Genomic DNA, 22,684 nt, shown 5'->3' with positions numbered 1-22,684 from the left:
TTTATATTTTTTGTGAGGTAAAAATTATTTGCATGAGTGACAGGCTTAATATGTGTTTACATAAATACAATATATCCATTTGAATGTTATTTCGTAGGTTCAATATGTCTTATTTGTTCAGACGTAGGTTCTGTGAAAACGTAGCTCGCACTACGTCATCGCGTTAATCTTTCCGGTTCGAGTCAAGCAGCCATCTTGTTTCCCTAGCTTGTTAAACAAAATAAATAATACGCTGAGCCGGACTTCAGCTCGAACCCGAAAAAGAAAGTGAGTAAAAAACTTAAATTCTCTCATACCTATGTTCTTTACATAAAACAGGCCTGAGGGAGTGGCAGTCGGGGCAATTATTTGGCCTGTTTTCATTTGCTGTTCTTGACCAATAGACGATTGTTTTGGGAGATGAACATCGGCGCCATTTCCCTCCCCGCACTCAGGCGCTTATTGGTGGCCCGCCGAAGAGATCCCGGGCGGTTTGGAAACTGGAGGTCTGTGTCCGCCATTTTGGATCTCATTAAAACGGCTGTCAAACGCAGTGGCTATTTCCATTGGATCCCGAATGGCGTCGATTGCAGAACGAACTTAGCCTTAAAAACCTTGATTGGTGGAATCTAGTCCGAGGTTTGATTGGTCTGAAGGACAGATCCAAACGTTGTCTTTATTGGTTAGGGTGTTTCTTTCGAGCTTTGCAAACTTTACGATGGCAAGACTCGTCAGTGTGTGATTTAATTTCACTCCGCGGAATGTCAGCCGAGCAGTGCAACAGTCACCATTCTCCACCAAGCTAGCATAAAGTTCACTTTGTCACAGTCGGCACTCCCTATCCTAACGTTAAACTAGTAGTGGAAATCTTTTGTGTACGGCTGTTTTGTGTGTCTAAGCACGAAAATGTGTTCAATTAGTCTCTCCAACTCAAGAAAATACAAGCTAGTTGTGCCTGCTAGCCCAAGATTTAGCATCATTTTTTTCACTTTATCACGATGGCCGCTTTATTCAAATAAACCTCTGTAGAATTCCGTTTCGCAAACTGAGAATGGCCAGAAAATGCGTTATACCTGCTGCGATTTTTACCTAATATGTCTGTCGGCTGCGTTAAAAGCGCAGTGTGCCATTTAATCGTAAAAAGTGTAATTGGTTTAATGTCATGATCACAATTGGAAAACAAATAACCAGTTGAGCTGAGTTATGTAATCATCCTGCATGTACTGAACTGTTTTCTGAATATTTGTACGCTTACGAATCAACAAATACACAATATATAGACAATATCAATAACTAAACAACACCCAAAGCAGAAAGGACACAAACCGTTTTGTTTTTTGATTAATCTATTTAAAAAAATCCTATTTTAAGCTTTTACTTTTGTGCATTTTAGTTCCTAATTTGTTTTAATTTTGAATTATAGCTTAACTTTGTACATTTGAAATGAAGTTTGGTTGTTTAATAAAAGTCCATCTGTAATTCCTTATTCTTGGTGTATAAGTTTACTTCTAACTCAGGATTGCAGCTCTTCCCACCCCAGTCTATTATTTCTGTCTCTAAAACATTAATGTTTGTTTAATCCACTAATTGCTTATTTTTCTAATTGACAGAATGCTTAGATTTTGATCAAACATTAATGGAAGCACCTATTGTGCAAATCAGTGAGCTGGGGTTTGCAGGTGGTTATATGTTTACATGTTGAAGGCTTAGCTCGGCCACCCTGAGGGTGCTGTGTGTTTATGAAACCTAACGTCTGATTGGTGTGTGTTTATCTCCAAACAGCATCAGCGAGCACAAACATGGCCATGCTACGGGCGGTATAGGTCATGGGAAGGTTTCATTTGTATGCTGACCTTGCCAAGTGTCATTACTGAGGCTATTTGGGTAGCAAGCGTCCCCTTTAAGAGAAAAATAAATGTCCTGGCCAGTTAGCCGTGATGGAGAGATTAATCTTTGAGAAAACTATCCAATCATTAACCTGATGCTTGCAGCGCCTTTTCTTGTGCCGGTGCTCTGTGCTAAAATAGCAAAAGGAACATTTAGCTTTGTTTCTCTTGAGTTATCTATCTTGTTCCCTAACCCTCCCACCACTTGTTCTACCCCTCCCATCCCATAACAACTCTCCTCTCTGTCCTTCTCCATCCTTCCGGTCTCTCCCCCCCCCCCGGTATTTCATTGAAGGGGCAGGTTTCCTCTGTTTCCTCTTAAGCTTGTTCCATTCCACTCCACTGTAGAGTCACATTCATATGGAGCATTATCTTTAGACTATTATGTCACTTTTTAAACACGTTTCCTGCTTCATGTATGTGTCTCCTAATGAGTTCACATGTGAAACGGATCACAAACTGCTCAAGGTTGTGGTTTGTAAAACATCAGCTGGGCACATGAGCGGTGGCGGCTGGTCTTGGTGATCCGAAGTAAAGGTTTCTGCGATGAAAGGATGTGCCGTGAACAAAAAGGGCATCGAGTTTGTCATTGCTGGTGTGGTTTCCGTTGACGTTTTTATTGTGGAAGTTGCTGCTAGCTTCGTTTTGGGGTCAGGACACCAGCGTCTTTGTGTACAGATTTCCACCCATATCTCTTAAGTCTTGTTTAACCACAAATAGAACAAGAATCATATTCAGCCTTATCCCTCCCCCATCCCAACTAATGTTCCATCAGCTGATTTCTTCCGCAACTGATGGCCTGAAATGATCAGTTTTAGAGATTTATAAATATTTTTTGTTATGGTCCAAGTAAGCAACATAGTTTGCAGAAAATCATCTCCTGTGTCGTAAATTTGTTGAATGTCATTCTGCTATTTTACATCCTAAACAAATAAAAAAGTATTTTGTTTATGTGGACAAATTTTGTCTTTGCTGTATTATCAGTAATATGAATGTCATTACAACAAACGGGCTGCTCAGAGGCAACGTTGTCGCTCCACGCACCTGGAAACACCAGCAAGGATAAACGAGGAAGCAAGGACAAAATGTGCATTTGTGTGGATGTGCATGTGAGACTGTACACGCGTGAGACAGGGTGGCTGGCTGCTAGGTTTTGTACTTTAAATCATGTGGATGCAACATGCAGCATCAGTTCTGGCACTTCTTTCAGCCAATCGGGGCGTTCCTGGTTGCCTGCATCATTGTGCCGTCAGCCCGTAGCTGCCGAGGGGGGCGGGGCAGAGGGAGACATTTAGTTTGACATTGTAAATAAGCAGAGAGCAGTTGTCAGAGAGCAGCCCGTCGGAACCTTTCTCATCCAACCAGCAGCAGGAGAGACGGGAGACCGCTTCAGAACAAACGATGCCAAGGCAAGCCACAGCGATCACGCCCTCGTCGGAGACTTTTCCACAACTTTACTTGCTCCTTTTTCTCTCTCCCATCGCCTCTCTTCTCTCTTTCTCTTTTCTTTTCCCTGACCCCTATCCTGCAGCTCAAGGTAACTTAGAGCAGGAAGTTGACTGTCAGTGAAAGGGGGTTGGGCGGAGGAAAGCAGAGTGGGGGACGTGCCGGAGCGGATTGGTGTACGCGGCGTCCAATAGCACGACAGCCCTTTGTCTTTGCATTGGTCACATCTGCTAGAATGAGGTGGGCGTTGGGTTTGAGGCGGGGTTTGAGTATCATGTAGCATGCTAGATTGATTATGCTTGAATGTTAAAGGGGAAGGAGGCTCGAGATTCTTGTCTCTGTGTCAGGAGTGCCGCGGTAATGTTTGCCTGCTGCCGTGCTCTCTTTCCGAGACTTCTCGCCCCCTTCTACCTACCGGGCCAGGGGTCAGATCAAAGACAAACAGATGGACAATGGTCAAAGTGAGGAAGAGGTGTCACAGAGTACAAAGACAGGAGGAGGAGTAGTGGTCAGCAAGTTAAAGGGGTCTTGGTAAGAAGAGAAATGGTGGAGATGCCCAGGAGGACCTTGGGGACTGTTGAAGGAGACAGGTCAATGTGTAGAAGGAGAGTGGGAGGAAGCAAGGGGGAGGGGTGCTTGCTCTTTACTCTGTCCGGGTTTAGAGCTTTTTTTTTTCTTTTTTTTTTGAGCTGTCCAAGTGGAGCCAGAGTGCCTTTTGTCTGTTGATATGATCAGGGGACTGGAGGAAGTGGAGGAGCATGGGAGAGTTTTCTGTCAGCCTCTGTGCTGGCTCCTGCTGTTCTCAAGGAGACTTGAGCAGGGCTATCTGTTTCCATCTCTCCTGCTGCTCTTCAGCAGGCCACACCGTTCAGCATGAAGGGCACGGGGGGTAAGTCTGTCAGCTAAAACACACACAGCCAGAGCAGACCTGCCAAGTTAACTCGCTTCAAGTTCCCAAATAAATTGTTGATCTCACTTTACTTTAGGAAACGTCTCCATCATTCTGCAGTGAAGAGAGCGTGTGTCCTTTACAGCTGTCCTCAGTCCCCCTCCCTTTTCTGTCCTGCAGTTCTCTCCTCGGTACTTTGTTCCGTCTCATCTGTGCCCTTCATCTGTCGCTTTATTGGAGCATTTATGCTTTTAATCGATAATTTTTGCTTCCAAATCTGTGAAAAGTGGAGCGTTTTGGGAAGACGCTTGTCTCGACTCTGGACTACGCACTTCCTGCTCTCTTGTCGACTGGATGGAAAAGCGTGGTTACAAAAATCTGACTTAAGACGGACCTCGCCGCGGGGCCGTGGGGTTCCGGTCAACGTGGACAACCTGCCTTCCCGCTGACCTCGGTGCTAGACAATGTTGCTCATCTGTGGTGAAAGATGGCTCAGTGTAAATGAAAAACATGACAACCCAAGTGTTGTCACATTGTTGGTGTCAGAGGTCCCCAGGGGTGGAGGTGCAGCTGGCTGCATTGACCTCAGGGCCCCCAGGGCCCCTCCCTGACAGTGCCAGACGCCCAGATGGGACGAACTGTCAGCCTGTCACCTCCAGGGCCAGGGAAGGCTAATAGTTTGATCTGATCCAATCTGATGGAGGATGCGTCTTCTCTCACTTGCCTCCCGACTCTTTACGTGTTCCCGGATCCAAACTTCCTATTGGTGCCTTTGACAAAACAAAGTCCTGTTGGGGAAAGAGAGAGAGAGAGATTGTTAGAGGGAGACTAAAAATAGCTTTTAAGTTGAAGCCCGTGCTGCCAAATCCCAGGGTTGGCTTCTGTCTGCATGAGATTTGAATATCATTTGTTCCCTTTAGACTCGCATAGGGAAACAAAAGTAACTAACACACGACTACTTATGGTTCAGCTTGTCACAACGGTGACCACATCGATCATACGTTCACTCTTTTGTCTGCTCTCTGGGTTTTTCTCTGCCTAAAGGCCGTAGTCTGCAGGTGCCTTTAGCTCGGCCTCCTTCGATGCCAGAGGCTTGACCTAGCCTTTCCATGAAGGTCACAGGAATGTGAGGTTGACTCCTGCAGTATCTCTGTCAGCAATAAGAGGTAGACTGGTGGATGAACATGAGAGGAAGTGAAATTCAAAGAGGAATGCAGGATGCAGCTAATATGTGTGGTATGCAATGTTTTCATTAAGCTTCTTAGAAAGTGCAAAGCCTGAACCGCCGGGGTCACCTAACTGCTGCAGTGAAAGTTGGAAAACCTGTCCTTTTTCTTTCCTCCCCCCCCTCTCTCTCTCTCTCCCTCCCCTCCTCTCTTTCATCTCCCTGTTCTCCCTCCTCCCTCTCTGGTTTCTCTGGCTCCTCTGTTGAATGACCTTGGGAGATCAGTGACTAGCACTTCCTGGAGTTCGCTTAAAGCAGAACCAAGGGTAAAGTTTCCAGGGGTCGTTTGGTCAGCTAGTTGGATCCAACCAGGCCAAAAGGGTGATGCCGTCGTGGCAGGTGCATCATTTAAACCCTTCTTCTTCTTCTTCTTTTAATTTCAAAGTCAGTTTTAAATGACGAGCTGCGTTCGTTGGAGCGGTTAGCTGGAAACTTTTCCTTTAAGGTGTTGTTTCCCAGGGTTGATCATTTACCCTGAATTCTGTATTTTCTTTTCTGGGTGATCGAGGTCATCGAGACGGGCGCTTCAGTACTTCATGATCTACGAAGGCATCCCGCTTTGATTTAGGACCGTTCTTCATAATGAACGTCAGCGCGGAACTTGCTGTTTAAACTGCGTTTATCCATCATAATAAAAAATGTCCTATTAAACATTAGGCAGCGTCTCTGTTGACCAGTAACATAAAGCGGGGTTGGATTTGTTTTTCTGTTCAGGTCGTGAGTTAAAACTTCAACCTTTCATGAACCCTCCCTCTGAACGGCCTCTTCTGCATCAGCGACACCTTTTCAGATCCGACCTCTTGCTCCAGACGTGTCGGTGGAGCGGTGATTTTCTAGAAGCTGGTGTTACATTATACAAAAAAGTCATTTAATAATTTACAGTGAAGTGGCAGGACTCTGTCCATGTGAACTCGACGTATTTGCTCTTCGATTGCTAATGTTTGGTGACTGTTAGTTACTCAGAAAACACGTAGGAGGTCACGTCAAAGTCACAATAGGGGAGAATTTGAAGTGGTGTGTGCAGTTCTTTATAGCGATCTAAACCAGCACACTATTGTCACGTTTCTACAGGATTGCTCGTTCTGTGTGTGCTTTGGAACATCGAGGATGATGCCACATCAGCGGTGAAGCTTTTTCACCTCACACTGCCCTGAAAGTTGACCCCAGCTGCTTCCCCTCATTTCTTTTTAAATGATCAACTTGGTATTTGGTGTTGGTTGGACAGGCTCCGTCTCTTGCCTGTTTTAAATCTAGTTTAAAAACACATTTTTATGATTTGGCCTTTTGCTTGTGATTATATTTATTTGTTGATCTTTTTGTTTGTTTGATCAGTTTTTACCTTATTGTGTTTCAATGTATTATACAGAAAGCACTCGGTCAGCTCTCATGCTGCGTGTAAACATGCTATACAAATAAACTGGTATGGTTTTTTCACCAGTTGTCAAGTCAGTGAGGGACGGTGAACCTTGATGCTTCCAGCTGTACAATAATAACCATTATTTTATAAGTTTAATTATATTTTATGCTGCAGGATTTTGTTTTATTTAGTTTTGTCTCTGCTGCCTTTAGAAACTCTCCAAACGTGGAAAAACAAACGAGGCGATGTCTTGCGAGGCCAGGCGCCTTGCTTACGAGGACACTGTCCTTCCTTGGTCAGAGAAAACGGTTAAATGGAACAGACTTGCATCACGTGACCGCGGCGGTCACGTAACGTCACGTGTCACAGGAGATGACGTTATATTTTATATGTATTTGTTTCAATATAAATATATAACGAGCCTTTTACTTTTTAAATTGTATATATGTTCATTAAATTAAAAATATAAGTGAGTTACTACCCGCTAGCCACCGAAGCTGCAACTACTAAGCAACTAACCAACCATAGATAACTTCTTTGGATCTAAAAAAAACATTTTAAATTAGTTGTCTTACTTTAAAACTTGAAAATTGTCCCCGAAGTAGCTGCCGGCTTCTGATCCGCCGTCCTTTTGAAAATACTGCAGTGTATTCTGGGTAATTTTTGACCAAGGCTAGGCTACAAGACACCTCCCTTGCATCCTTGCTCAGCTAGCAAAACGGCTAACAAATGGAGAACACACGTCTCGGTAGAACATGAACATTGGAACACGTCTTGGCGGTTCCTGATGGCGTATCTCCTAGGCAACCGGGGCGGGGCCAAGACATCAAGGCGAGGTTCCTTGGCACTGAGAAACACCCAGTGTTTGGTTTTAGGAATAATGTGTGTAAACAAGCTGTTTAAAAAATTCCCCATTTGTGATGTCACAAACGCAGAAATTAGAAACACATCTCACGTGAAAGACAGAGCTGCTGCTGGAGGAGCACTGGCTCTACTCTGAGCCCCTTCCAGATATCAAAGGTTCTCAGCCAGTCAGAGGATGGGTGGACGTGGCCAGCTCCAGCTTGTTTTCTTAAAGTGACAGAGCTCTGGAATGGCTCATTCTGGAAGGTGCTGAAATCCCTTCATGTGAGAGATTGTAGAGATTAATAAACATGTTTTGTATAGACCATAGAATGATTGGAACATAAGAAAAAATGTCACATGTCCCGTATTTAACGTCTAAAGACGAAATGAAGACATGCAGTTCGGTGATCCTGCCTTGTTTTTTCCCAATTGTCTTCCTGTCCCAGTGTCCTATCAGGTTTAACGGACATGAATTGAAGAGTCATGTAAAGTGGTGTGATGTCAGACTTGGAGCGAGTGGTCACTTGATGTGCCATCCCAGAAATCGAGGGTGGAGGGGGTGTGTGGAGGCTTGGGCAACATTAGCGCTGATTCAGCTGCTGCAAGCAGAGTAGCATCGATGTTCTCTGAGAGGTTGGAAGAGGGCGATCAGGTGAAAGTAAGACGGCGAGAAAGAGAAACACTTAGCCATGAGCTGGGGACGCGCTGGAGAGGAGACGGGAGGAGACCGATAGAATCACCAAAGGAGGAAGCACAAGTTGCTGCGCTGGACAAAGTTGTTACTGCACAAGCGCTTGTGTTCAGAAAACAAAGACGTCAAGCGGAGTTTGTTTGAAACCCAACACCATCGTTTTCTGTCTCTGTCACCCGGTGAAGGACAAAAGTGCTGCAGGGAGAAGAGGAGGGACAACGTTTTGTCTCCTGTTAAAGCGTACAGTAGCAGCTGGAGCTAAAGGTGCTCCTTTCTGCAGATAAAAATAACATTTAGACATTTTTTATCTGCCGTTGCTGGTTTCATCAGTCAGTCTAGGCTCCGTTTCAAACTTTCTATCCATAAACAAAGTAGAGGAAGTGACGGGCGTCGTCTTTCTCATGCCTCAGTCTACCAAATCCTCACTTGCTTTGTCGCATGCGGACTTCCTCTTTCTCTCTGCCGCTGTGGTTCATGTGTGGTTGTATATATTTATGTTGAAGGTCAAAACGTTGGCTGAAAGGGGCGGGGTCAACTGTAAAGGTGTTATAAATCCAGCTCTGTTGTTTTTATTGACTGAGAAATCCCAGTTCTGGGTGAACGCTTCATCACCAGTCCGGAGTATCCTGATCTGATCGTCCTCATCGGGCCGCCAGCTTGAGGGAGACGGGACGCACGCAGATGCACGAGGGTTGTCTTATCAGATGGAAACGCCACCGTGTCACCATGCATCAGAAGGCCACGGAAGAACTTTCTGTTTGTCCTTGGCGGCAGAAACGGGAAGAAAACTACAACTCCCATCAGCCCTTTCTGTCCTGTGGCATGCTGGGATTGTTCTGGAGACTGCAGGTTTTCAATCAACCTTGAAATGCAACTGGACACTGGAGCGTCAGAGAGACGGGGAGACACTGTCAAGGTCAATCGCTAGTCTGGCACGTCATAGCTGCAAACGACCTGACTGATTTATATAAACACCCCCCCCAGCTTAAATGCTTCTCCTGGATAATTCAGTAACTTTAGTGTCAGAGAAGCGTTCCTTTAATGTCTAAATGAAATCAGGTGAGGCAGGAATCAGTGATTCATCTGTGTGACTTATTTACAAATGCACTCAGGTAGCATGAAGAACCAGGAAGCTCCTACGACACGGCCGCATCACAACCTAGAAAAGAGTTTAGTGATCTACGTTGCTGTGGGCCGGAGCAGAACCACCGCTGCTCATGCTTGTTGGTGAGATAAGAGAGAGGAGGTAAAGTGGAGCGCGCTCTCTCTTTACCTAACACTCCTTTGCAGTGTCACGTCTCCCTTTCTCTCTTTGTCCCGTTTGACCCACATAGGTGGTTTCTGCGCTGCAGTCTGCTTGTGCCCGTGCCTGCCTCTTACCTCCCCCAGTTAAAGCCTTTGGCTCTTACTGCTGGATTAAAACCAAACTGGACAAGGCACCACCCCTCCCTCAGAAACACACAAGACACTTCTCATCTCTTTTTGAATAGCCCTAAACGCTCTCCTCTTGTGTTTCTTTTTTTTTTCTCCTCCTCTCTGCCAAATTGTTTCATGAAGATAGGGAGGGAAGGGAGTGTGTGTGTGTGCGTGTGTGTGTGTGCGTGTGAGATCAACACACTCCAGGCTCTACATGCTCAGACAGGCAGGCCAATATTCCCCCTCCGGATTCCTGACATGCCATAGTAACCTGCTGGATCCTTTTTCAAATCACCGAAGCTCTTGTTGAGGCACGGCCTTTATCATTCCAGAGTTCGCAGGAGTTCATTTAGCCCTAACTTTGGTCCTTCTAAGTGAATTAGTCGAATGTGTTAGATTTTCTTCTTTATTTATTATGTTCGTTTGCACAGAAGTTCAAAGCACGAGAATAAGTTTTGTCCTTCACCTAAACTGTCTCTTTTATTTGTTGTCCCTCCATGCAGCATCATAGAAGATGTCTGCAGATGCATTTGGGTCTGGAACCAGCGATGCCCAGCAGACCCTGCAGTCCTTCTGGCCGCGTGTCATGGAGGAGATCAGGAACTTGACTATGGTATGTTGGAGTGACTTGAGCAGGCAAGACGTGCACGTGCTGAAGTCAAGTACGTTTGAAATTCTTTCATCATTTTTAAACCTGTTTTATTTCCAGAAGGATTTCCGCGTTCAGGAGCTGCCGCTCGCACGAATCAAGAAGATTATGAAGTTGGATGAGGACGTCAAGGCAAGGCTGCTATCGATTATTTAGAAGTCCTGCTGTTGTGAGCCACTAGCTTAGTGCTATGCTCATAGACATAAATACGTAGAAGCATTGGATAGTGTGACAGTGTCGCCGCCATATTGGATGGGTTCCTCACTCTCCAAACCCAACTAGAGTCGATGCGTTTTGGGCACCTATGCCTGTTTTTTGCAAACAACCAGCACCCTATTGAAAACCGATCATTTGGAATTACTATTGACTTTTCTAGTGTACCTGTTGGGATTTTATATTTTAATTGAACTTATTTTATTATATTTTAACTATCATGCCACACCATGTGTCCGATATTGTGAAAAAGCATAGAAAATGTTGTTTTTTAGTAGAGTAAACGCTTTCCTCAGTAGAAATAAATGCACTGGGTGTGAATTGTGATCCATCCAAGATGGCGGCCTGCTGTTACAATTGCTCCAATAGGCAGCGCCAGTACACGGGGCGTCTACGTATATTAAATAGACTATTAATCCCTCAGTCTGCAGCACTTACACTTACAGAAAATGAAGAAGAAAAATAACAGCAATATGACATCTGTGGCTGCGCTAGTTTGGCGCTATGCTAGTTTGGCGCTATGCTAGTTTGGTGCTAAACTAGCGGTTTTGCTTTGAGTTTGAAATGTTCCCACACTTTGAAACGTTTTAGCGTTTTTTCTTTTCTGGGTGTTGTCATCCCTCTTCCATTGCCCTGCTCACTCTCTGATCTGTTGGAACTACAGAACAAACACTCTTATTGTGTCAAGTGACTGAAAGCTCACACCCGAAGGAGACTGAATAACCTGGAAGTGCTAAAAAGATTAAGCATTGATATCAATTGAACATTTTTATAATCGGTTTAATCGAATTATTCAAGTATTCATTTAGGCTTTACTGAATATCATTTGTTTTTACTTCTGGCTTCAATAAGGATAATAATGACTTGTAATGACTTATCCGGAACTGCGCTGCTCTGGGTGGCTGCATGTTGGAGTAGCTCTGTGACTTGATAATTATTATTATTGGACTTGATTATTATTATTATTCTGAGCTACTACAGCAATCAATTTCCCTCTGGGATTAATAAAGTATTTTTGAATTGAATTGAATTGAATTAAAGGCCTAGAGCCTGATATAAATTGTCCTCTAGCTAGCGTTTTATCGTTTTCTTGGATGTAGCCATCTGAGTTCTCTAGTAGCTGCAAACAGAAACTGGCTTCAGGGTTTTCAGGGTCACGAAACAGTCTCTTTTAATTCCATTATTGAACTTCCAGCTCAGGTTATGTCGAACACTTGTGAACATTTCCACTGAGTTTATTCAGAGGAACCCACCCGCCTCCTGACATTCGTCGGCTCTGTTCAGCAGAGGCTCACAAAGATGTGATTATTTTACTCCTATTACAACAGGTTCAGTCTCCGACATCACGTGTGCGCGCTGCGAATGTGTCGTGTCAAGAGCGCCGTCCTATCCTCTTAGTTCAGCAGCAGATTAAAGCGCTAAAGAGATCAGGAGATCACTAACATAACTGGGAGAAAAGATCCTTCTGTCACTCCTGACACAGCAGCTTTCAGTGCATGAGTGCAGGTCATGTGGGTGGTGTCATGAATTCAGCCCATCGTGAACCTTTAGACATTAAAGGTTTTATTTAGGTACCGAGTTCAGGGAAAATGCATTTCAGCATTCAGTTTGAGGGATTATTTTGTTGTTTTAATCTAGTAAATAGTTACTGCTGTAGTGAAGGCACGCAGCATTTTCATACAATATGTTTTACTTCTGTTTGGGAGCAGACGAGCACATGAAGTAGAAGTGAGAAATTTGATGTTTAACTGGGTAATTGCAGCATTTGTGCATCCATCTGTTCAGCTGTAACCCAGAGTGATTAATGAGTCTGTGTATGTTTTAATCAGGTGTGACCCTGTCCTCTGTGCAGATGATCAGCGCAGAAGCTCCGGTGCTGTTTGCCAAAGCCGCTCAGATCTTTATCACGGAGCTCACCCTGAGAGCATGGATCCACACCGAGGACAACAAGAGGCGTACACTACAGGTCAGGCGCACGTTCGGGTTGGGACTCCACGTGTTTGGGTTTTTACTCTGGATCCCTCTGAAATTCTCACAGGTGTAAACCCCCCCTCCTTTAGTGATGGTGTTTTCTTCCATTGGCCAAGTGAAGCAGGTGCGGGAAGCACATTTCCTCCCTGTTCTGTTTACTTACTCTGCAAAAAGAGTCCAGATCATCTCAGAGGGGAAACCTAAATACACCCTCACCAGTGTTGGTTTTGACAGGAAATTTTCATTTAGTTTTAGTCTTTGATAACAATTATTTTTTAATTTTTAGATACAGGGTATCCGCGGGTCCTTAAAAAGTCTTAAATTAGCTTTTCCTAATTTAAGGCCTTAAAAGTCCTTAAAAATGACAAATAATCCTTAAATCCAGTTTCCAAAGGTCTTGAATTACCAAAGACCCAATAAACAAGGTTCTTTTATTTCTATAAAAATTTCGTGAATTTCTAGTTAGTGTTCAGCATTTTTTGTGTATGATGTTGGCGTAAGCGGAACCGTACGCAGTCAGTTGGTTGTTTAAGGGGGCTATTTTTTTAGATGAGCACATTAGCTGGTTAAGCTAGTGGGAGCTTGCGCCATGGGGAAGGGCAAGTTTAATGGTAACTGGATGGCTAATCCAACGTTTGCAACGTGGTTAGCACCGGCTCCAGGCAATAGCTGGAAATTATCGCTTACATTTAATTTTTAAAATAGCTTAAATTTGGTCAAAGTGGCCTTAAAAAAGGTCTTAAAAAGTCTTAAATTTGGCTCCCTTAAATCTGCAGATACCCTGTAGATAAGATTTATTCGTCCGATCTGTTTTAGTTTTAGTCTTAATTAATTTATTCACTAAATAAAAACCGGGTACATTCAAATAAAGTAAATATTTCCTTTCAGCCTCTGTAAAGAAAATGGCAACACACCTAGCTGAAACAGTAATGTAAAAAAATAACTCAGAACTCTATATTTATAATCGTTTTAATAAAAGTCAAAACTGAAAAATACCAAAACTCACACTGGTGTTTGATGTTGTCTGTCAATATGAATGAATTTAACTAATGTGTATAATTATTAGAAATATTTGTTTGCTATGTATAACTGAGGAAATAGCTTGTGTGACGTGTACAAATAAAACCGTAACATGTATGCACTGTACGGGTGAAGCCTAGGTTAGACTGAGAGACCATCTAAAGGCTCGGGAAGCCTTTGCAGGTGTTCTGGATTCATTATCTGATCACAGTGTGATTGTTTGAGTCTATAATATTGAAGCTTTTCGCAACATTCTGATTGTCTGAGAACTTGAATGTGGTGATTTCATCAGCTGTGAGCCACAATCATCACAGTCACAACAAATAAAGGTTCGAAACATCTGGCTTTGCGTGGAATGGGGCAGTCTTACATATTGGTGTCACCCTAACCCCAAGTTGAATTACTGAAATTAATTAAAGGGAAACTTTGTAACTTTTCTATATTTTTAATAATAATATGGTAAATGGCCTGTATTTGATATAGCGCCTTCTAGAGTCCTGGAACCCCCCAAGGCGCTTTACAACACAATCAGTCATTCACCCATTCACACACACATTCACACTCTGGTGGGGATGAGCTACAATGTAGCCACAGCTGCCCTGGGGCGCACTGACAGAGGCGAGGCTGCCGAGCACTGGCGCCACCGGTCCCTCCGACCACCACCAGCAGGCAACGTGGGTTAAGTGTCTTGCCCAAGGACACAACGACAGCGACAGACTGAGCGGGGCTCGAACCTGCAACCTTCCGATTACGGGGCGAGCCGCCGTCGCCCCCTATGTTTTATTTAAGGCACTCAAGGTCACCGTACAAACGCAGACATTTGCAGAAAAGACAACATTAAAAACATAGCAGCATAATACAATACAGTGCCAATGAATTAAAAGGATCGAAAGCACATTTACAGTGAATCCTTAAAGTTCAGATTTAAAAAGCATGAGTGATGTAATGTTCTTAAGGTCTGTCGGTAGAGCGTTCCACAGGAGTGGGACCGATCTGCTGAAGGCTCATCTACCCCTGGGGTTTATATTTTTCAACCATTTTCTTGAGCCACTATGTGCTAAAATGACCATTTACAGGCTTACTGACATGTCACTCAGACCTCCACCACCCTCTGTGGTCCGAATGCCGCACTTGCAACTTCAGAGTGCCGGTCCGGTCTGTTAGACTTAGAAAAAGCAGCTGACATACCTGGCGCTGCAGTCTGCACGTTTGCTGCATGTTTAAGATCATGAACACAGCTGATTTGTTTGATTTAGTGATGAATCAAATGAAACTAAATGAAACAAATCAGCTGTGTGCCCAGTTTCCTCGCATCTTTCTCGTCTTCTGATTGGATGTTTGTCAATTTTCGTCTCGTTTTTTATCATTGACAAAAATGTTGGAACAATCTTTGTCTTTTGGGGCAGCAGTAGCTCAGGTGGTAGAGCGGGCTGCCTCATGATCGGAGGGTCATGGGTTCGATCCCAGCTCCCGCCAGGGGTATCCTGCTGTTGTGTCCTTGGGCAAGACAGTTCACCCAACTTGCCTGTGTTAGTGGTGGTCAGAGGGGCCGACGGCGCCAAATGGCAGCCTCGCCTCTGTCAGACCGCCCCAGGGCGGCTGTGGCTACAAGCAGCTTACCATCACTAGCAGTGTGTGAATGTGAGAGTGTGTGAAAGTGTCTTTGGGTGTCTAGAAAAGCGCTGTAGAAGTTCAATGCATTATTATTATTATTATTATTATTATCCAGGTTGTTTGTATCTGCACAAACTAACATTATGAAATTGTTATGTCAAACAAATGAATACTGGTGCACGCACGCACGCACGCACGCACGCACGCACGCACGCACGCACACACACACACACACACACACACACACACAATCATTGTGTGTATAGGCCAAGCCAATAGGGTCACCATAACGACGCTCATCAATAGAACAAGTGTAGATGTGACCTGGTGTTACCAGATATTAATCAAGGTGCTATGAATAGCCTGTATTACATAGAGGACCACAATGGGGGGGGGGGGTGTCCTGACAGCCAATATCCTGTGGAAAATTCCACATGGACAGCACACCACTGTGGATATGGGAAAGGATATAAGAGCGGCATTTGCACCCGTGATGGGAGGAAAATGTCACTCCGCGTTCTTTCCCACTGAACTCAGACAGAGCTCAGTCTGGTGTGTGAGGGTGGCTGCTTTAGTTTCATATCAAGTCAACTTTGGTGGAAGTAATTATAATTATGTAGTTTCTTCTCACGGACTCACTTTGTCATTTAGTCACAGTTTAAAAAACACACAATTAACACATTTTTCTGTCCTCCACACATTTAAAAACCATAAAAGCTCACTCGTGCTCATGGTTAAACTCGTCCTCTCGTCCTTAAGCTCGTTCATTAAAGCAAACAGCTGTTTCACTTCTGCCAGGAACTGAACGTCAATCCTGCTTTAGACCGCGGCTATTTTAGGAGTGAAGAGCTCAAACCTTGAGGCACGTTCACATATATAGAAAGCTGTTTATATAGAATAAATATAATCGTCCGCTGACCTCCTGTGTGTGTGTGTTTTATTTTTGCAGAGGAATGACATTGCCATGGCAATAACAAAGTTTGACCAGTTTGACTTCCTGATTGACATCGTACCGAGGGACGACTTAAAGCCCCCGAAACGGCAGGTAGGAAACGGCTGCAGCTTTAAAACGTGTCACGATCAGAGTGGGAGCTTCCATATGAGTCATACAACATACAGGAGTTTAAAAAAAAAGTGAATTTTCTTTGTTTTAAACACGTGGAAGACTTGCCTGAACCAACTTGATCGCACCTCATATTGAAGCTGATAACTGGCAACGCGGGGCTGTAAACATCCTTGACTGGAAGCTGGGCTTTCATCAGAGATGGCTTTCAGTCGGATGTTTGCAGCCTCTTGTTGCTGCAGTCTGAGACTGGTTCGTACTGCTGATGGACAGAGAAGATCACATTTCTTACCAGGATGTAATTCAGTAAACACCAAAGAAAGCCGCCTGTTAAGTTGAAGCGAGTCTGTCTAACAACTTATTACACCTGATGGAGATGTGAGTATTAAGATGTGCTGTCAAGACGTCCGTTTCTAGGCGTGTAAACATCCTACACTCTCAGCTGTGTTGTCATGGAGCTGGGAGAGGGGTGTTTACTCTTCTGGGGATGGAGACGCATCAAGACCAAGCCCGGCTCGTTCTTCACTTATGAAACAGGATGACTCGGGTCAGTGTTTATTCATAATTGATCATCGTAATACCTGGATTCAGCAGCGCTCAGCCTGCTCAGCTGTTCTGAGCAAATTAGACTGATCCTGCACTTTTTTTTGTTGCTAACATGAAGCCCGTCGATACAGAAAGCAGTAACGATTGGATTAGTAGTGTCTCAGAAGAGAATGGGTACTGATCATCGTGTTCAGTTGCTCCAGATTACGTTACTCTTCCCCGGCTGCTTCCCATCAGTTATTTATTAACCTCCTCTCCCGTTACACCCCCAAAAATAATTTATGGAGATGTAGTGGACTGATATGCCTTTGATGTGTGTGTGTGTGTGTGTGTTCGTGTCCTGCCTGCAGGAAGAGATGCGTCAGTCTGTAGCTCCTGCAGAGCCGGTGCAGTACTACTTCACCTTGGCCCAACAGGCTGGAGCTGTACAGGTGCAAGGCGCACAGCAGGGTCAGCAACCCGGCACGCAAACGGCCACGACCATCCAGCCCGGGCAGATCATCATCACGCAACCTCAGCAAGGACAGGTGCTTTAAACAGAGTTGAGGGAAAGGTGTAAAGAAGCAAAAACAGAAGGAAACCAGCTCTCTTTGCTTTAAAGAGTAAAGGGGTTTAGACTCGAGTCCATCCCTGTTACAACAGAACGTACGGTCTGTCTGAGCGGAGCAGCAGATACAGCAGATATGACCCTCTGAAGTCATACTTTTTTTTTTTTTAGTTAACATTGAAGGCGTAATAAGTAAGAATTTCACAGCGAAATGATCAGAAAACCTTCCAATGTCTTAATTATGCTGGAAGGAAAGTTACATCAAAACACAGTTCCTTTTCTGGGGGTCTTCAGGTTTTCTCCTTTTAAAATGGCTGAAGAGGGTCTTTGTTTACAATCTGCCCCAACTCCATACTCGCTGGTTCCAGAGCCAATCGTATGTGAGTTTTCACAGCAGCAGCGTTATGGACAGAATGCTGGCCAGTAAAAGGAACCAGGAGTTAATTCTGTACCCTCAAGAAGCCACGACGTCTTTTTGTTTTATTCTAATATTGGGTATTGAAGACTAGAGGCTAACGTTGAGCTAACAATGCTAACCGGGGATGAAAAATATTTGTTGGCTCTAAAAAAATCTCAAGATACTTCCTCCAATATTATTCAACTCAATATTGCAGCGAAACATTTTTATTTACGCATCAACTCGGTGTGTATGATCGTCTTCAGTCACTTTTGTTTGTATACAAGGGCTGCAGTACCCATAGTTCACCACAAGATGTCAGTCTTCATGCAGAAAACTACAAAATAAAACTGAACGATGTTTATTGTTATTAAAGAGATTCTAAATGCAAAACAAATAAAAAAATGAACCCAAAACAAAATAGAAGTGAAATGTAAACACTGTGAATCCTTTTTTTTTCTAATTTTGCACCCAAACAACAACATACCTCCAGTTTCTCAGAGTTAGCTGTGAAGTGAGCCTCATCCCCTGGCTCACGGTGCTTTCACCGCCCATCAAGCTAATCCGTAGTCCTTCCGCTTGTCTCTCTGTTTTGAATTGTTCATTTCCTGCTTGTTTTAGTTCTGCTTCCTTCCAGTTTGGCTCCTGCTCGTAGCTCGCTCCGCTTCACTCTTGCTTCACGCTGCTTCAGCAGACTGCTGCTAGCCGAGCTGTCAGACATGCTTGGGCCTCGTGTGATTCCCAGTCCTGCTTGTCACTTTGTCCCACACCCATTTACATTTACTCAGTGGCACATTGGATTAATCGATGTGTTTAAATTTAAATTCTCTAGAAAGTTTTTTTTTAAGTTTACTCAGTAAACAGTGCTTTTTTTTCTAGCTCTGAATACAAAAACAGACTGAAATTGCCCCTAAATGAGGCACATTCTGGGTTTAGTTGGTGAAGTAGAGCGTAAGCCTGGAGAAAAACTTCACATTTTATGTGTTTGCATGCAGACATCAGTAAAGATCATTTTATACACTCAGTGTCGTTTTTTAACCAGACCCAGGCACCCAGAATATAACATTTAAACAGGCATCAGAAACTGGAATTGGCTGAAAAAGAGCAGATTCTAGTGTTTATCAACTTTCATCATTTCATTTTGAATCTCCTGCTTCTCTTGGCGTTAAATGTTGCTTAAATCCTCCGTTTTCCATTCTAACGCCTGAAGCTCACGCTTACATGTGTGTGTTACGTTTTTGCTATCGCTGCCCTCTCACCGTGTGTCTTTCTCTCATTTTTTCATCCTATTCTGTCGGCCATCAGATGTTGCAAGGTGCCAACATGCAGCAGTTACAGCAAGTGCAAGTGCAATCACAAGGCACACCCATCACGGTAAACACACGCACTATTTGTCTACTCGGTGCCGCGGCCCGGTGGGTGACCACCACCTGCAAACTCTGGGCTGCTCAGATGACCGAACTCTCTAGGGGTGTCTGCAGCACGAGATCGGATGGCCTTTCCTAGATACTGTGACAGACAGAAGAGAAATAGAGGACATGAAACCTGTGATGTCACATCTTTTGGAGCCAGCTTTAGAATCATTGATTACATTTTGTTAAACGTAAATACTTTACGCTTTATGTTTATGGATTAACTGTATTTCAGTCATTCTTTTCCAGCTCTAATAGTCACGTGACGCCTGTTTGTGTTTATTTTTCTTCTTTAAGAGTGCGCCTGTTGCTATGCAGGTGGGTGAAGGCCAGCAGGTGCAGATTGTCCAGGCTGCTGCAGCGCAGGGTCAAGCTCAGACGGCACAAGCCCAAGGCCAGACCATGCAGGTTATGCAGCAGATCATCACCAACACGGGAGAGATTCAGCAAATCCCGGTAAGAGTTTGTGTCCAACTGGGAGAATTAAGGAAACCGAAGCGATAACACTAGAAAAATCAGATAAATGGTTGTAGAACAAACTAAACGGATGTTTTTGGAACATTCACAAGCAGGAAGTGAAGAATCCTGCATTGTCCAGGGTAGGAAAATGGCTGTCCTCTGTGTCTGAATGACCTTTTCTCTGAGCGAAACTCTGTCTCCCCCTTGTGTCGGTTTGCTGCAGGTGCAGCTAAATACAGGCCAGCTACAATACATCCGACTAGCCCAGCCTGTCTCCGGAGCGCAAGTGGTCCAGGGACAGATTCAGACTCTGACAAACACCCAGCAGGTAATCAAAGCAACAAAACCAGCCGGTGTGCTGCAGTCTGCATGAGTTGTGATTAAAAATAATAATAAAAAAATCACTGGGTGCACAAGTCACGATAAAGCCAAATAACGTGTCATTAATGTGTTTTCAGATCACACAGGCTGAGGTGCAGCAGGGACAGCAGCAATTCAACCAGTTCACTGATGGACAGGTGACTAATGCAAACATGTTTTTATTGCTCTTTACATGGTTAACATGAATAAAAGCCAGACAACGATGAGGATGTGTTGTGTAAGTGGCAACCCACAAACAGGAACAGGTGCTAAAGCAAGAGGTTGAAATCATTTATTAGGAACTTCTCACAAATCCAGGGGCAGCATCCTTCTGAAGACACGCTGAACGGCTGATTACCTCAGTTCTCTTCTCATTTCATTTTTAGTCCCACTTTTTATTCTTATCACTTTCACCTTTTTTATTATCTTTTTAAATCACTCACATTTTTTATGCCTGTGAAGCTTCTTGTGACTTTTTTTATATCTTTGAAGGTGTTAAAAAAAACTTTCTTCATCTTCTACTTTAGTGAAGCAACAAGGCTGTTACTCAAAATGTGTCCTCGTTGTCTCCGAATTTAGAGTGCAGGTCTGGTGCATCCTCCTAGGCAAAGGCTATCCCAGGACTCATTACGGGCCGAATGGGGGGGGGGGGGGGGGGTGTTTTTGTAATAATGTGGACGAATCGGGAGAGAGTTAGAGTTTTAAATCTTAGTATATTAATATCTGACAGTAAAACATAAATAACTTAAAGTATTTATGTCGTCAGATTTTTTCTAGGGATGTAAGAAAATATCAATATGGCGATATATCGTGATATCGTCCCCCCTGTATCGTGATACGTATCGCCATAATTTCACCAATACATACCCCTACTTTTTTCATTTGCATTTTTGTTTGGTTAAATATATTTTTTGTCACAAATAATAGGAAAAATACCCGTAAATACCGCTTTATAACAGGTCCCATAGCTCATCTTGTTTTACCATTACGTTTAGACTTAAAGAGACAATGTGTAGTTTTTACCGTTAATCTCTGGAAATCCATTGAAATGTTGGTGAAACTGGATTAAGTGTTGCCCAGTTGTTGAAAACTATTGGTGGCTGCGTAACATGTAACCATAAAAATCAGGTCTGTGGGCGACGCCATGTTTCCTTCTACGGGAGCCTGTGAGGACAAAAAGCATTTACTGATTTGTAACAAATGGTTACAAAACTTTCATCGTTCATAAACGCTGTTTTACACATTTACCTCTTCACTCATTGCTAATGATGACAGGAAGTCTGAAGTGTCATTTTCGTCGAGGTTGCACTCGGATTTGTGACCCTAATGGCCATCCGTTGGTTAGATCGTACTCAAACACAAAAATACCGCTTGCTTGCAATGATTTAGGCATGTACTGCCACCTGTCGCCAGGGAAACTACACATTTTTAATTGAACTTCTGTTTTAGTACCTTTACTGTTGCTAGGCAACAAGACATACTCTAAAGTAGGGGTGGGAGTATTTTTGAAGGCTGGAACGTCCAAATTAAAAGCCGCTCACTACCGGTCTTAGTGGTTGAGGAAGGACCCAACCTACGTGGACTGGGTAGGACGCGTCCTTACAAGGATGCTACCTCTGGATTTACACACAGATCTTGTGTTTCGATGTGCACGCAGCCTCCTAATCTTCCTCCTTCCCTTTTCCCGTCTCACAGCAGTTGTATCAGATACAGCAGGTGACGATGCCGGCGGGACAGGAACTGACCCAACCCATGTTTATCCAGTCCACCAACCAGACTGCCGATGCGCAGGTCACGCAGGTCAGCACCGACTGAGCCCAACCAGGACACTTTGTGGGCACGCACGCCAGCCCATGTGACACCACCAATGTCCCTAAGGGAGGACCAGATGTATTGAATTTTAAACATTGAAATGAGGGACCTGAAATCTTGCAACACACATTTTTTTTGTAATAAATTTAGTACGACGAATCCAAAACCAAAGGGACACTGTTTGACTTTCACTGTCAGATTCATGTTACATCCACGCGGACATGGTCCTTTTGTACTTTTGTTAAAAAAGACACTTATTAACACTCTCCCGCAGTCCCAGACCACATGTTTCTGAGTGGTGTTTGCATCTCTGAGGCCTGTGTGTTCCCCGAAACCACACCCTTCCTATCATGGCATCATTTAAAAAATGATAGATTTGTGTCACCTGCGTCTGTGTTTTTTTTTTACTCTGTGATAAATTCACGTTTCTTCATATCACATCTTTGGGTGAACATTTCATTTTCCTGTCGCTCCTCATTATTTATCCAGTCCTTGTTGATTGAAACGAAGCCATATACCTCAGATAAGGTCTGATGAGACTTTTCACGTCCTTCCTCTGTTGTGATGTTTTCCACGTTGATGACGAAGCATGAATTTATGTTGTAAGGGCTTCAAACCCAATAGGCACTTGCTCGTCTTTACGCTTCCCTTCGTCCATTCACCCCGTCTGCGGAGCTTCTTTCTGCGTTTTTACCGCCTGGGAGGTTTTAAGTCTCGTGCCCTGGTTTAGGTCTCATGTAGAAACACATGACTCCCATCTGGAGTTTTAGAAAGAACGCATCCTTTTTTAAGAGATATTTTTCCTTTTCGCAGCGACGTTTGACCTCATCACTCTCCCACCATCTTTGTTTTTTACAGTGTTTTTATTATGGTCGTTTATGCACGT

General features: G+C 43.8%; 1 protein-coding gene across 14 annotated transcripts; it reads left to right on the top strand.

Annotated features, from left to right (window-relative positions):
* The first annotated feature begins 157 nt into the window (after positions 1-157).
* On the top strand, positions 158-22,365 carry nfyc (nuclear transcription factor Y, gamma). Of its 14 annotated transcripts, none has more exons than XM_015973959.3 (11): positions 158-267; positions 10,239-10,348; positions 10,448-10,516; positions 12,450-12,563; positions 16,152-16,247; positions 17,162-17,338; positions 19,061-19,129; positions 19,465-19,623; positions 19,850-19,954; positions 20,085-20,144; positions 21,682-22,365. In XM_015973959.3, exons 2-11 carry the CDS (start codon positions 10,250-10,252, stop codon positions 21,799-21,801), a joined length of 1,068 nt encoding a protein of 355 aa, XP_015829445.3. In that variant the 5' UTR covers positions 158-267; positions 10,239-10,249; the 3' UTR covers positions 21,802-22,365. The 14 variants fall into 14 exon arrangements, with proteins under 14 accessions (XP_015829445.3, XP_015829446.3, XP_015829440.3 ...); XM_015973960.3 differs by having other exon boundaries at positions 10,445-10,516; positions 19,486-19,623; XM_015973954.3 differs by having other exon boundaries at positions 10,445-10,516.
* The last annotated feature ends 319 nt before the right edge of the window (positions 22,366-22,684 follow it).

This window comes from Nothobranchius furzeri, chromosome 19 (genome assembly GCF_043380555.1).
Source record: "Nothobranchius furzeri strain GRZ-AD chromosome 19, NfurGRZ-RIMD1, whole genome shotgun sequence".
Classification (NCBI taxonomy): Eukaryota; Metazoa; Chordata; class Actinopteri; order Cyprinodontiformes; family Nothobranchiidae; genus Nothobranchius; species Nothobranchius furzeri.
Note: the sequence above shows the minus strand (reverse complement) of the source record. Positions and strands in the feature narration are given on the sequence as shown.

Coding starts and splice junctions, on each gene's coding strand:
- nfyc (XM_015973954.3), top strand. CDS start 10,250: ATGTCTGCAGATGCATTTGGGTCTGGAACCAGCGATGCCCAGCAGACC. Junction 17,339..19,060: donor CGCAACCTCAGCAAGGACAG/GTGCTTTAAACA, acceptor GTCGGCCATCAG/ATGTTGCAAGGTGCCAACAT. Junction 19,955..20,084: donor CTCTGACAAACACCCAGCAG/GTAATCAAAGCA, acceptor ATGTGTTTTCAG/ATCACACAGGCTGAGGTGCA.